Source organism: Bombina bombina, chromosome 3 (genome assembly GCF_027579735.1).
Source record: "Bombina bombina isolate aBomBom1 chromosome 3, aBomBom1.pri, whole genome shotgun sequence".
Classification (NCBI taxonomy): Eukaryota; Metazoa; Chordata; class Amphibia; order Anura; family Bombinatoridae; genus Bombina; species Bombina bombina.
The window spans coordinates 1,131,834,073-1,131,847,311 of NC_069501.1; the positions used below are offsets into that span (position 1 = coordinate 1,131,834,073).

Here is a 13,239-nt window from a genome sequence, read left to right on the forward strand (position 1 = left end):
CCTCAGTCTTCTACTTTGAATGGCTCGCCTCATTAGACATGAGGGGATGACGTAATCTCCTTTTAGTCTTGTTATCAAGATCCTTCCCAGTTTTGTTGGAAGAACTGGGTTTCCATTAGGCTGGTCCTGCTGGTATTTCTGTTGTTCTTAGGCATTAACCTTCGGGTTGCCTCTCATTTAATTTTATCCGGTTAGGATGAATTTTATTTTTTACTTTTATGCTTCCTTCGGGAACTTACTCTGGAATCGATACACGCTGTTTACTTCTGCGGAAGTTTGTTTGGGACACGTTTGTCCAATGTTTGTCTGTTTTTTCTTCCTCCCTCTCTGAGGGCGGATTTAGACAGCTTGACAGTTATGACCCTGGTTGCAGGCTGGTCCTGCTTGGGTTCAGTTTCTGTCTTGCGGCGTATTCAGACACGTGGCGCCTGTTCTACCTGGCTGGTCAGGTTGAGGCGCTGAGTTCTCACAATATTATTTGTGTTTCTTGTTATTATATTTTACAAGTTCCAGCTATGCTTTCTTGAGCGGACTTGTGGGTCCGTGCAGCTCATGGGATTGTTTGTCCTTAATAGCGTCTATCTGGTGACTGGGTCAGTGAATTTTTGCTGCGTCACTCTCTGTTGCTTCCGATATCCTCGGAACCTAGAGTATTCCTTCTCGCGTGGTTGGAAGGTGGAGGGTTTAGCTCCTTTTTTCCGTCGGTGTGGATGGTTTTGCCTTTCGGAGGCTCTGGGAATTGTCCTTCTTTGGACTTGTTTCTTTAGTGGTTCTCTTCTCATTGAGACCTATTTGGACTATGTCCGTTTCTCCTTGTGGATCGGGTCACCTTATGGGGATTTCCTTTGGGAGTTGTTTTTTCCCTATTAGGGATATTAGACAGTGTGGTGTCTCTGGGCTCCGTTTAGGGATCCCTTCCCGGAGTTGGGAATACTCTGCATCTCCTTCTTGGGTAGAAGAGGTCCTAGTGGATTTTCCACTCATATGGTTCAGGTATTGCCATCTATTGTGGCATCTCTATTCATGTTTTTCTGTCCTCTGATTTTGTATCTGAGGTGATGTGGAGACTTGCTGTAGTCTGTTCGGGTGACTTGTCCTCACTGTTCCCCTTGTTCTTGGAATTGTTGTGTTTGGACGCCTGTTAGACTCTAGAGGCTTTATAGGGCCTTGTGAGGCTTTAGCTCTTTTGGAGTGGGCTCCTGCAAGGGGTGGTCTCTTCCCTTTGGGTCGGAACTTGTAAGGGATTCTTGCTCTTGTTATATGGGATAATCTGGATTTTCCCCTGTGGGTCTGTTTTCTATATCAGACGGGGTATTTAAGTTCCTGGAATGTTGTTTATTATAACATTTGTGGGGCTCGGGCCTTCTATCCTGATTCTTCCGGTTGTCGAGTGTTTCACTCAGCGTTTTTACGTGTGGATCCTGCTGTGGGTTGTTACCGGACCTTTATGATCCTAGGGCTGGTTCGGGGTGCTCCAGTTTCCAGGGTTCTTGGGCTTAGCCTTTGTTCTGGCTGTTCTGTTTTACAACTTGACCAGATTTCCTGAGAGCCGGGGCTCTTTGGGGCTCGTCTTGTGCTGGACAATTACAGTTCCCTTGGGACAGCCAACTGATGTAACCTGATGGTGGGCTTTGCTGCCTAGCAAGCCGACGGTTTGCAGTTGTTCTGCTTTAGCTATTGCGTCTTGCATGTGTGTTCGCAAGTTGGTTTTTTTAAGCGGTTCTTTCCGTGTTCGTCAGTGGCGAGGCCTTGAGTTTCTCTCGGTTTGGCCTACGGGTTTCCTGTCTTATGGGCAGGTGCTTATCAATGCTCTCTTTTCAGGGGGTTAGTTGTCCTCCTTTAGGAGGTATGGTTCCTACTTTAGGGGCCTCTCCTGTGTATGGGAGGTTGGAACCAATGTTTTATCTGGTTCGGGAATGTTATGCTCTTTGAGTTGTTCCTTTCCATCTGGGGAGCTGCTGGCTCCTCGTTGAGACTTTAGTTGGGTGGTTTTGCTAGATCTCATTGGGTCTAAAACCTGTTTGACTGTCTCTGAGGAGTTTTTGGGTTGGCACCCGAGCTCTGTTGGAGTGGCTGTGTCCATTCTTCCGCCCTCTTGGATGCTGGTCTTGGGGTCTCTCTTGTTCCCCTGCTTTCAGATCTGCCGTCGCTTGGGCTGGTCCAGCTAGGTGTAGGATCTGAGATGTGTTGCTCATCCTCAGGTCAGTGGGCCTTTTTTTTGAGGTTCTGTGCTTCTCCTCTTTTTGAGATCTGTGAGTAGGTTGGGCAGCTTGGATTGCCTGGAGTGTGTCCTCTGTCTTGGAGGTTTGGCAATCTGATATTTTGTTTGGCTGCTCTTTCCTTACGGATAGTATTTTCTTCTGTGTCTTCCTACGGATGGCAGCGTGTTACTGGACTCAGTTGTTTACCTTTCTGGGTTTGCTACACGTAATTGTTTCTGTTTGCTCAGTAGTTTGAGTTCTGACGGTTTGAGGACTTCGTCTTTAGCTGTCTTGTTCGGTGCTGTTGCACGATGTTTGGGAGATGTTTTCTTCTCATTGACAATGCCCGATTTTGCACCTTGTGGTTCTGCTTGGTCTGGGTGTCGTCTCACCTTATTCTCAGGACCCATTTGGGTCTCTGTGGGCTTGGCTTACTTTTAAATAGGTTTTTCCTTTATAGGATCTTGCTGTTCCCTTTGGGTATTCCTGTGGTTCCTCCTTGTCCTCTCCTTTTGGGGACTTTGGCTGTTACTACTGGTGCTAGTAAGCATTGTGTGGGGACCGACTGCTGGGCGACGGTCTATCCTGAAAGAGTGTTGGCTCAGTGAGTCTGCTTTTGTGGTCTCTAGTTAGGCCTTTGGACTATCTGCGGGTCAGTGTTCGTGGGGCCTTTTCCTTTCTAGTTTTTTCCCCCGGCTTCGGTCGAAGCGGGGTTTGGTTGGTTTGTGGTTTTTCAGGCCTGGTGCCCTCAGAATGGGCCGCCTATTGTACCCTCCTGTTTTCGCATACAGTGTCCTCTGTAGCTTGGGTATTGTTTTCCCAAAAGTAATGAATGCAGCTGTGGACTCTTTCTATTTATGAAGAAAAGCTTAAATTATGCTTACCTGATAATTTTCTTTTCTTTAGATGGAGAGAGTCCACAGCTCCCCGCCCGTATTTTTCTGTGGAGCGTCTGTTCCTTTTTATTCTTCTGACACCTTTTCACCCTGGTATTTCTTCTACTGTCCCTTGTTCCTCGGGAGAATGACTTGGGGATGAGGGGAGTGGGAGGAGTATTTAAGCCTTTGGCTGGGGTGTCTTTGCCTCCTCCTGGTGGCCAGGTTCTTATTTCCCAAAAGTAATGAATGCAGCTGTGGACTCTTTCCATCTGAAGAAAAGAAAATTATCAGGTAAGAATAATTTAAGTTTTCTCCCCAAAAAAATGCTTCAAAGGGGTCTGCAAGGAAATTTTGTGACTGAAATGTCATTTAAAATGATACTGTTTAGTCAAATTATAAACCTCTAGTCTGCCAGAGACAGACTGCAACGCATTTCGAAGCAACACATTAATTACATCCCTCTCTAGCAGCCAAAGGCTTTCAAGTGCAGCAATGCTTAGAATGTGACATTTTGAATCCTGACCTTTTAGTTGTGGTATTTCTAAAGAATACCCTTTTAATGGCAAGCAGCCGTGCTTGCTGTAATTATCTGAAACAGTGTAGCTGTTGCTTTAGATCTATCTATCTATTTAAAGAAATGGGAGCTCTTAAAACAAAATTCAACATGTTAAACAGGGGTAAGTCGAGTGGGAACGCATGGGAACGGAGTTTCTGCACTATTTTTGCAGGGGGAACTAAATTTCCCCTCGACAGAGAACAGAACTGGTTCAGTAAACACTGCTGCTGCTGGTGGGAGTAGCTGGAGCACAGTCTGATTAGAGGGATAGTGAGACCTTGTAGTAATGGGCAGTAGCAGTTCCTACAATACACTAATTGCGGGCCTGTCAGTGGTCCTGCTGTGTTTATCACCCTGCAATGTGTGGAACATGGTGCTTACATTTCTGTGTGACTTGTTTGGGATAATTTAGTTCCCCTCAGCAGAAAGAGTACTATTGCACCTAAAGGGAAAGTCTAGTCCAAAATAAACTTTCATGACTCAGATAGGATATGTAATTTTAAACAACTTTCCAATTTACTTTTATCACCAATTTTGCTTTGTTCTCTTGGTATTCTTAGTTGAAAGCTAAACCTAGGAGGTTCATATGCTAATTTCTTAGACCTTGACGGCTGCCTCTTTACTGAATGCATTTTGACAGTTTTTCACCACTTAAGGGTGTTAGTTCATGGGTGTCATATAGATTACACTGTGCTCACGCACATGGAGTTACCTAGGAGTCAGCACTGATTGGCTAAAATGCAAGTCTATCAAAAGAACTGAAATAAGGGGGCAGTTTGCAGAGGCGTAGACACAAGGTAATCACAGAAGTAAAAATTAAATTAATATAACTGTTAGTTATGCAAAACTAGGGAATGGGTAATAAAGGGATTATCTATCTTTTAAAACAATAAAAATTCTGGTGTAGACTGTCCCTTTAAGTGGATAAGACTCTGTGACAGAGGATAAGTCTCAGGCCCAAAGGCAACCATTCAACCCTTCATTTGTTTTAATTTGCTTTCATTGACCAAAGTGTATAGATTATATACGCATAAATACAGTGCGTGTGTGTAAAACAATATTAATTGTATGCGGGGAGTCTTGGTGAAATCCCACACTTTTTTTTGTAGGACGTGGCCCCTGATGTTAAATCATTGTATTTAAATGAAAATTGTTTATTTCTCCACGTTAATAAATGTGTTTTTCTGATATGAAAGAAACAGTAAAAAATACATTTCAAAACACTTGGCTCTTTTTTAAGGATACGCCACTTTCAAAAAATTCTGTTTAATATATTTAAAGGGACAGTCTACTCCAGAATTTGTATTGTTTAAAAAGATAGATAATCCTTTTATTACCCATTCCCCAGTTTTGCATAACCAAAGCAGTTCTATAAATACACTTTTTTTACTCTGTGATTACCTTGTATCTAAGCCTCTGCAGACTGCCCCCTGCCCCATTATTTCAGTTATTTTGGCAGACTTGCAATTTAGCTAATCAGTGCTGAATCCTAGGTAATTCCACAGGAGTGAGCACAATGTTCTCTATGACCCAAATGAACTAGCACTGTCTAGCTGTAAAAACTGTCATAATGCACTAAGATTAGAGGTGGCCTTCAAGGGCTTAGAAATTGGTATATGAGCTTATCTAGGTTTAGCTTTGAACAAAGAATACCAAGAGAACAAAGCAAATTTTATGATAAAAGTAAATTAGAAAGATGTTAAAAATTAAAAGTTTAATTTTGAAAAAACTGTTCCTTTAATTTGAAGTTGTTTCTTCTATTTTTATAGTTCTCTGAGTGCCCTCTCAATACAACATTTAAGCTGATACAATGCGCAATCTTGTGTCCCCACCGAGCACATATTAATTGGATTTTACACTACATTTTCCTTAACTTTAGAGCACTGGTTTTCAAACCTGTCCTCAGACCTCCCCATCAGGCCAGATTTTCAGGATTACCTTGGATGAGAGCATGGAAAATAACCATGTCCATAAATGCCCATTTTCAGATGAAACAAAGACTATAATGCCCATTTAAAGGGACTATAAAGTCCAAATTAAACTTTAATAATTTAGATAGAGTATGTAGATATGAAAATCTTTCCAATTTACTTATATTAAATTTGCTTTGTTCTCGTGATCATCTATGTTAAAAAAGCATGACTAGTTAGGTTCAGGAGCAACAATAATGGTGGCTGCACACATGACTCTTTGGCTCACCAGATGATTTCAGCTAGCTACCAGTAGTGCATTGCTGCTCCTGAGCCTACCTTGGTTTACTCTTCAACAAAGGATATCAAAAGAACAAAGCGAAATTGAGAATAGAAGCAAATTGGAAATAGTTTAATTCCATTCATTATTGGAATTATTTAAAGGGAAAGTCTGAGTCCAAAAAAAACTTTCATGATTTAAATAGGGAATGTAATTTTAAACAACTTCCCAATTTACTTTTATTCTAAATTTTGCTTTGTTCTCTTGGTATTCTTAGTTGAAAGCTAAACCTAGGAGGTTCATATGCTAATTTCTTAGACCTTGAAGACTGCCTCTAATCTGAATGCATTTTGACCACTAGAGGGCATTAGTCCATGTGTTTCATATAGATAACATTGAGCTCATGCACGTGAAGGGATCTAGGAGTGAGCACTGATTAGCTAAAATGCAAGTCTGTCAAAAGAACTGAAATAAAGGGGCAGTCAGCAGAAGCTTAGATACAAAGTAATTACAGAGGTGAAACGTGTATTAATATAACTGTTGGTTATGCAAAACTGGGAAATGGGTAATAAAGGGAATATCTTTCTAAGTAAACAACAAAAATACTGGTGTTGACTGTCCCTTTAACTCCAACATTACTGTCCCTTTAAATGGGCATTATAGTCTGTATCTTCTGAAAATTGAGATTTCAAATGTTTCACACGTTTTTTGAAAAATGTAAGTGCTTGTAAAGAAACTAATATTTAGACTTTACTGTCGCTGAAAAAAAAATATGGATTCATTTTCCTTGTTTGTTCTGCAGCAAGACGGATTTTCCATCTACTCAGAATATTGTAACAACCACCCCAATGCCTGTTTGGAGATGTCAAACCTAATGAAGCAGGGAAAATATCGGCACTTTTTTGAGGCCTGTCGGCTACTGAATCAGATGATAGATATAGCTATTGACGGCTTCCTGTTGACTCCGGTCCAGAAGATATGTAAATACCCCCTGCAGCTTGCAGAGCTACTGAAATACACAACCCAAGAGCACAGGTGAGAGAGCCGACACATTTATTGACTTGTGCTTCTATATACATGAGGAATTGTTACTAGAAACGATTCACATTTTATAAAAAGGTTTTATTTACGGAAAATGTATTCTCTGTCACTAATGAGCTTCTCAGATAATACTGTGGAATTGCTGTTTACTGTGAATGTATCTTTCAATTAATCTCATCAATCAAGCTTATTAGATAACTGTATAGATAACATAAAGAAGATGATCACGCAAAACAGTTGTAGTAGGGTGGCGGGTAGTGCTTACATGACTGGCATGTTTTGCAGTTCAGGGACATACCCTTTGCAAAGCCTCCAGAATGTTGTTTATCTTATCTCCTCTGTTCTGGCCAGTTAACCGCCAATATAAGCGAGCTTCTACACCAATCAAACAATCACTTAATAAATTGTTGCAGGGTCATAGTTCTTAAATATGGACTATGCACTTCAACCTCTGGTCGGAATTGGAAAAAAACCGATCATTTTCAGTGATAAATGGAAATTGGGCAAACTAATCATTTAAATTTTAAGTTAATAAGATTTCTGTTAATTTAAGCATGCTGCAGTTTTATTGGAGTTTGCATGAGCATTGACGCGATGTCTGTGATGTCATTAATGATGCTTGTGATTAAAGTTGCACAGGCATCTGGGTGTGTCTTGCCTCCTCTCTCTTCAGTCTGCAAACATGCTTTAGTTTTATAGTTTCCACAAATCAAAATATGAAAGACTGTTTGTTTAAAGCTACATGGTACAATGTTTTATGTGTATGAAAGAGCAGAAAACATCAACTTTTTTTTTTCAATCAAAATAAAAAAGTTGTTTGAATTTAAAGGGACACTCAAGTCAAAATTCAAATTTAAGGATTCAGATAGAGCATTCAATTTTAAAAAAAAACTTTCCAAATTACTTCCTTTAACAAAATATGCACAGTCTCTATATTTACACTTTTTGAGTCATCAGCTCTATTGAGCATGTGCAAAATTCACAAATATACGTATATGCATTTGTGATTGGCTGATGGCTGTCACATGATACAAGAGGAGTTGAAATAGACAGATTTTGAAATGTGTCAGAAAAAAATCTACTACTCATTTGAAATTCAGACTAAATTCTATTGCATTGTCATTTTATTATGCATTTGTTGATTATGCAAATATACTGTATTTACTGGTCCTTTAATGTGAAACTAACAGGGTGTGTACAAATCAATTCCAAGATTATAAGGCTTATTGGCTGAAAGGGACAACTTACATAGAAAAAGTTGGAACATTTTTCAAAACATACAAAAAAAGCACTCTAATATATATTTAAAACAGGGAAAATATTGGTTATCATGGCCCTTTAAATTGTTTGAATACATGCTGTAAGTTTTTAATTTATTTTGTCTTCATAGTCGCATAGAATGAGGGGGGCAAGAACTCTTCACAATCCCTAGCTGTTTCTTGGTGGTATTGATATCGCCATGTTTGAGAGGTTTATATTTGCTTGGCTGCAAGGGTGCAGTCGATTAGAGTCCATTGTATTCAAAGCAGCTGCTGGAACACATTTTCAAAAAAACTGGTCTTTTGATTACATAGCTTTTCTATAGCTAATAATGTAGTACTTACATTTTCAGTATAGGTAGTAGGTTTCAGTAGGCCAAATCATCTATTTCAAATAAAGATAAAATAACCATTTGTACACTATTTCATATAATACAGGAGGTAAAATGGATAATTTGGCACAAATTAAAGGGGAGAACATGTTACTGATCAATGATCCTTAAAGGGATAGAAAACCCACACTTTTTCTTTAATGATTTAGATAGAGCCTTTGATTTTAAACAACTTTCTAACTTAAGTCTATTAATTCTTACTCAATCTCTTGCTATCTTTACTTGAAAAGCCGGGATGTATGCTTAGGAGCCAGCCCATTTCTGAAGCACTATATAGCAGCAGTTTCGCAAGAATGTTATCCATCTGCATGAGCACTAGAGGGCAGCACTATTTCCTGCCATGTAGCGCTCCAGACACCTACCTAGGTATCTCTTCAACACAGAATATCACGGGAACAAAGCAAATTTTATAGTAGAAATAATTTGTAAACATTATTTTTTTTTTGTCTGAATCACAAAATATATTTTTTTGGTTTTATATCCCTTTAAAGTGAAGGTCAATTTTCTGCAATGAGTGCCCGGGTTTTACAAATACTTTTAAAAACAGAGGCACTTTCATTGATGAAAATTTACATTGCACTGGATTTGTAGAAATTCTTACCTTTTTTACTTCTGCAAACCCGGATCGGCGATCCCAGCCTCAGTTCCTATGTACTGACGTCAGAAATGACAAAACCGGCTTCCTCCAATCATGGCTTGCACCCCAGAGCGTCCAGCTTGTGATGCCCGGCTGTGATTGGAGGAAGCCAGTTGCGCCATTGCTGTGGTTGTACAGCAGGAAGAAGAAGGCGGGGGATCATCGATCCGGCTTTGCAGAAGTAAAAGTTAAGTATTTCTACAAATCCGGTGCAATGTAAATTTTCATCAATTAAAGTGCCCCTGTTTTTAAAAGTATTTTTAAAAACCGGGCACTCATTGCTGAAAATTGACCTTCACTTTAAAATTTGCCAAATACTGAACTTTCAGTTTACATCTTGGAACAAGTTTTGAGAAATTTCTAAAAATGTAAACCATTCCCCTAGTTGTCCTTCCTGCACAGAGCATGTTTAAGAATACAAACTGTCAGTGTTCACTTTTCAATTGAGATATTCATTTAACTTGGCTTTCTGTACTATTTTGATGTCTTGTATACTTATTGTTTCCTTGAGTCCGAAACATATTCCTAATTCATTTTGCTCTTATCAATCCATTCCTTTAGTGTATCGTGTGACCAGGGACTACCATTGAACTGAGTCACTGAATTGTTCATCTCTTATTATACAATGAGGCTACTGTTAGAGATGTTTGCACTCAGCAGGGGTACAGTCTAAAAGGAGTTATGTATGGCAGCTGCAAAATAGAGTATTCTTTCCCAGTAGAGAGAGAGGTTGGATTTTGTTGACCCTAAATCTTCAAACTTTCTGTTATGGGAAATGAGAAGGGAAAAAAAAAAAGAATATATTTGATGTTCAGATGCACAATTAAAGAGGCAACTGGAATATAATATAATTTGGTCACAGCAAAGTACAATGACATTTATATACTCTGTGTGACCCGCTAAAACTCTGCCTGTATATGAGGCATATTTTGAATGTTTTTTAAGCTTTTAACAAAGCAACTTTTCATTATTATTATTTGTTTTTAATTAAAGAGCATATTGAATTATTGGTTTAATTTGAAAAGCAGTTGTTATCCTTATTAAGATTAATTTTATCTAAAAAAATGCTATAGTCTCCCAGCACAATAGTTAGTTGATAGTGCGACACAGTTTTATTTATGAACATAAAATGTAAAAGCGAAACTTTTAATTCACTAGTTCCAATGCTGACACAAACAGTTGTTTGATTGGTGTTGGTAATCAATTATAAGCAAGTTTTGTTTCAGTATCAGTCTGTATTTATCCACCATTGTTATATGTTATATGAAAGGAAGCCTATGGAAGCGCGCTCTCATGTGCTCAATGCTATCCAGCAATACAAATGCGAGCTTGCGTTCGCATTGCGCTCAACTTGTAATACCAGCGCACATTTCGCAAAAGCTTGTAATCTGGCCCTTAGTGTATAATATCCCTTTAAAGCACAAAAGATGTAAAAAAAAAGTGTCAGTACCTCGAAATAGTATTACACAGGAGCGCTGGCTCACAAATACCTCGTAAACCTCTTTGTTTTTATTGGTTTTATTTCTTTAAGAATGAAATTCCTTCAGTTCCCTTTTAAAACTATTGAGAAAATTCACTAATTTGCATATCATTATTTAAAAAAAAAAAAAACTAAACATGGATGTGCAGTCATTTATCAACTGTACTCTGAATCCTTGGGGCTCGATTTATCAAAGCCCTACTGCTGCAAGTTCTCACATGAACTTGCTCGCCGTAATTTAAGAAGCAGCGTTGACCAGACTGCCGCTTCCCTAACCTTTTCGCCACCTCTAAGGTGGCGAAATTCAATCTCCGCGGTCTAGTCCAATGGAGGATATTGACAGCTCTTGCCCGCGCATGATTGGCTGTGCGCGGGCAGGGGGCGGGATTGCATGCGAGCGCAAAATTGCGCTCGTGTGCAATGGTGATTTCCTGCGGGTAAATTTGCCCTGTCACAGGCGAGCTGAGATGTAAAGGGGCACGTATACGCGCCCCTGTCCGCCTCAGCTTTGATAAATCTAGCCTTTTGTGTCATACATACGTGTTATTGTATATACAATTGTAATACCCCACTGTACACCTTCGGCTGTTGTAAATCATTTACTTGCCAAATTATGCTTTAAAGGGACATGAAAACCAAAATATATTTTTTATGGGCCAAATAGAAAATGCAGTTTCAATTTACTTCTATTATCAACTCTTGAGCCTGTTCTCTTGGTATCCTTTGTTGAAAAGCATTTCTAGTGATGCTCGGGGAAAATGCACTACTGGGAGCTAGCTGGTTGTTGTTAGCTAGATACATATGCCTCTTGTCATTGGCTCAGCAGATGTGTTCAGATGGGTCCTGCACTTGCATTGCTGCTTTGGAGCTTACTATGGGCCCGGTGATTAAAACTCACCAACAAAGAGAGAGTATTATATTGTAATGCAGATGTCTCTCCTTCACCAGAGTAACAAGATAAACCGCTCTCAAGCTAAAATTTGACTGTCTAAAATTATTTGAGAACTCCTAGTACTGATGAGGCTTCTTAGATAATCTCACCAGAGAGGAGAGCTTTAGATCATCGGGCAGTATGTGCGTAACCCCTATACAGAAGTTTTACACACATTTATATGCAAGAGGAATAATGAAATGCTCTTAACACAACATATTCTCTTTTTGTACTTTCATGTCCATTTAACCCCTGCAAGGGAGTTTAAACACAAATTATGCGCTTAAGTCAGATATAGCTGCTGATTGGTGGCTATGCAAACATGCTGCTCCTAATTGGCTGACAGCTCCTGTCCAGCAGAGATGTTAAAGGGACAGTCTACTCCAGAATTTGTATTGTTTTAAAAAGATAGATAATATTACTCATTCCCCAGTTGCATAACCAACACTGTTATATTAATGCACTTTTTACCTCTGTGATTGCCTTGTATCTAAGCCTCTGCAGACTGCCCCTTTATTTCAGTTCTTTTGACAGACCTGCATTTTAACCAATCAGTGCTCACTCTTAGGTAACTCCATGTGGGTGAGCACAATGTTATCTATATGGCACACATGAACTAACTCCCTCTAGCTGTGAGTCAAAATGCCCTGAGATAAGAGGTGGCCTTCAAGGGTTTAGAAATTAGCATATGAGCCTACCTAGGTTCAGCTTTCAACTAAGAATATCAAGAGAACAGCACATTTGAAGATAAAAGTAAATTGAAAAGTTGTTTAAAATTGCATGCCTTATCTAAATCATGAACGTTTAATTTTGACTAGACTTTCCCTTTAAACAAATTTTCTTTTTGCACTTTTATGCTCTAAAAAATAAAATGATAATAATAAAAAATGATGCGCAATTCCTCTTGATTTTAATATGTAGTGGAACATTTACATTTAACAAGTTTGAGCACTGTCACCATATTTAGTAAACAGTCCTATAAAATGCCAGGCATCTATCACTGCAGATACCTTTATATTTTTAGTGAATCCACCATATGTATCAGGGGGTTTAGAACCAAGCCACATATACAATATAATAAATATAAAATGTAATTATTTAGCAAGTGAAGCCGTCTGTAGTGCAATACTGGTTGTTACACAGTTGTAGAATTGAATTTCACAGGCTGTGTCACATTTAATTAAACTACAGTGGAAGTCATTTAAATATATTGTTTGCTTTTTGCAGTGATTACAGCAAAATAAAAGAAGCCTATGAAACCATGAAAAATGTTGCCTGCTTAATTAATGAGAGGAAAAGGCGTTTGGAAAGTATAGACAAGATTGCACGCTGGCAGGTTTCCATTGTTGGATGGGAAGTAAGTATTTATCTTCAAGGAGACAACTAACGTTGTCATGTTCTCTCTGATTGATCCTATTATTTCAAGTGATTGTAAATTCTAGCTTTTCAAAAACGCTAAGATTCACCATTAGTAAAAATAAAGGCGCCATTCATCAGGGTTTTTTTTAGTAATAAATAATAGGTACCTTTATTTTGCCTGGGCTTCATGCGCTAACCTAAGCTCAGTTTTTTCAGTGAGGCAACGTTTCCACCTCCATAGCACAGCTATTGGCTAAGAGGTGGAAACCTCACCATTGGAAAAGCTGAGCTGTCCCGTGGGCGCTCGGAGGCACT

The 13,239-nt window shown here is 39.1% G+C and overlaps 1 protein-coding gene across 2 annotated transcripts in view; it reads left to right on the plus strand.

Annotated features, from left to right (window-relative positions):
- SPATA13 (spermatogenesis associated 13) overlaps positions 1-13,239 on the plus strand; it is a 120,861-nt gene that overhangs the window by 74,711 nt on the left and 32,911 nt on the right. For both annotated transcript variants that reach the window (XM_053708502.1, XM_053708503.1), the window contains 2 exons: positions 6,628-6,860; positions 12,793-12,922. In XM_053708502.1, the coding sequence (XP_053564477.1) occupies positions 6,628-6,860; positions 12,793-12,922 (363 nt within the window). The remainder of the gene's footprint in view (positions 1-6,627; positions 6,861-12,792; positions 12,923-13,239) is intronic.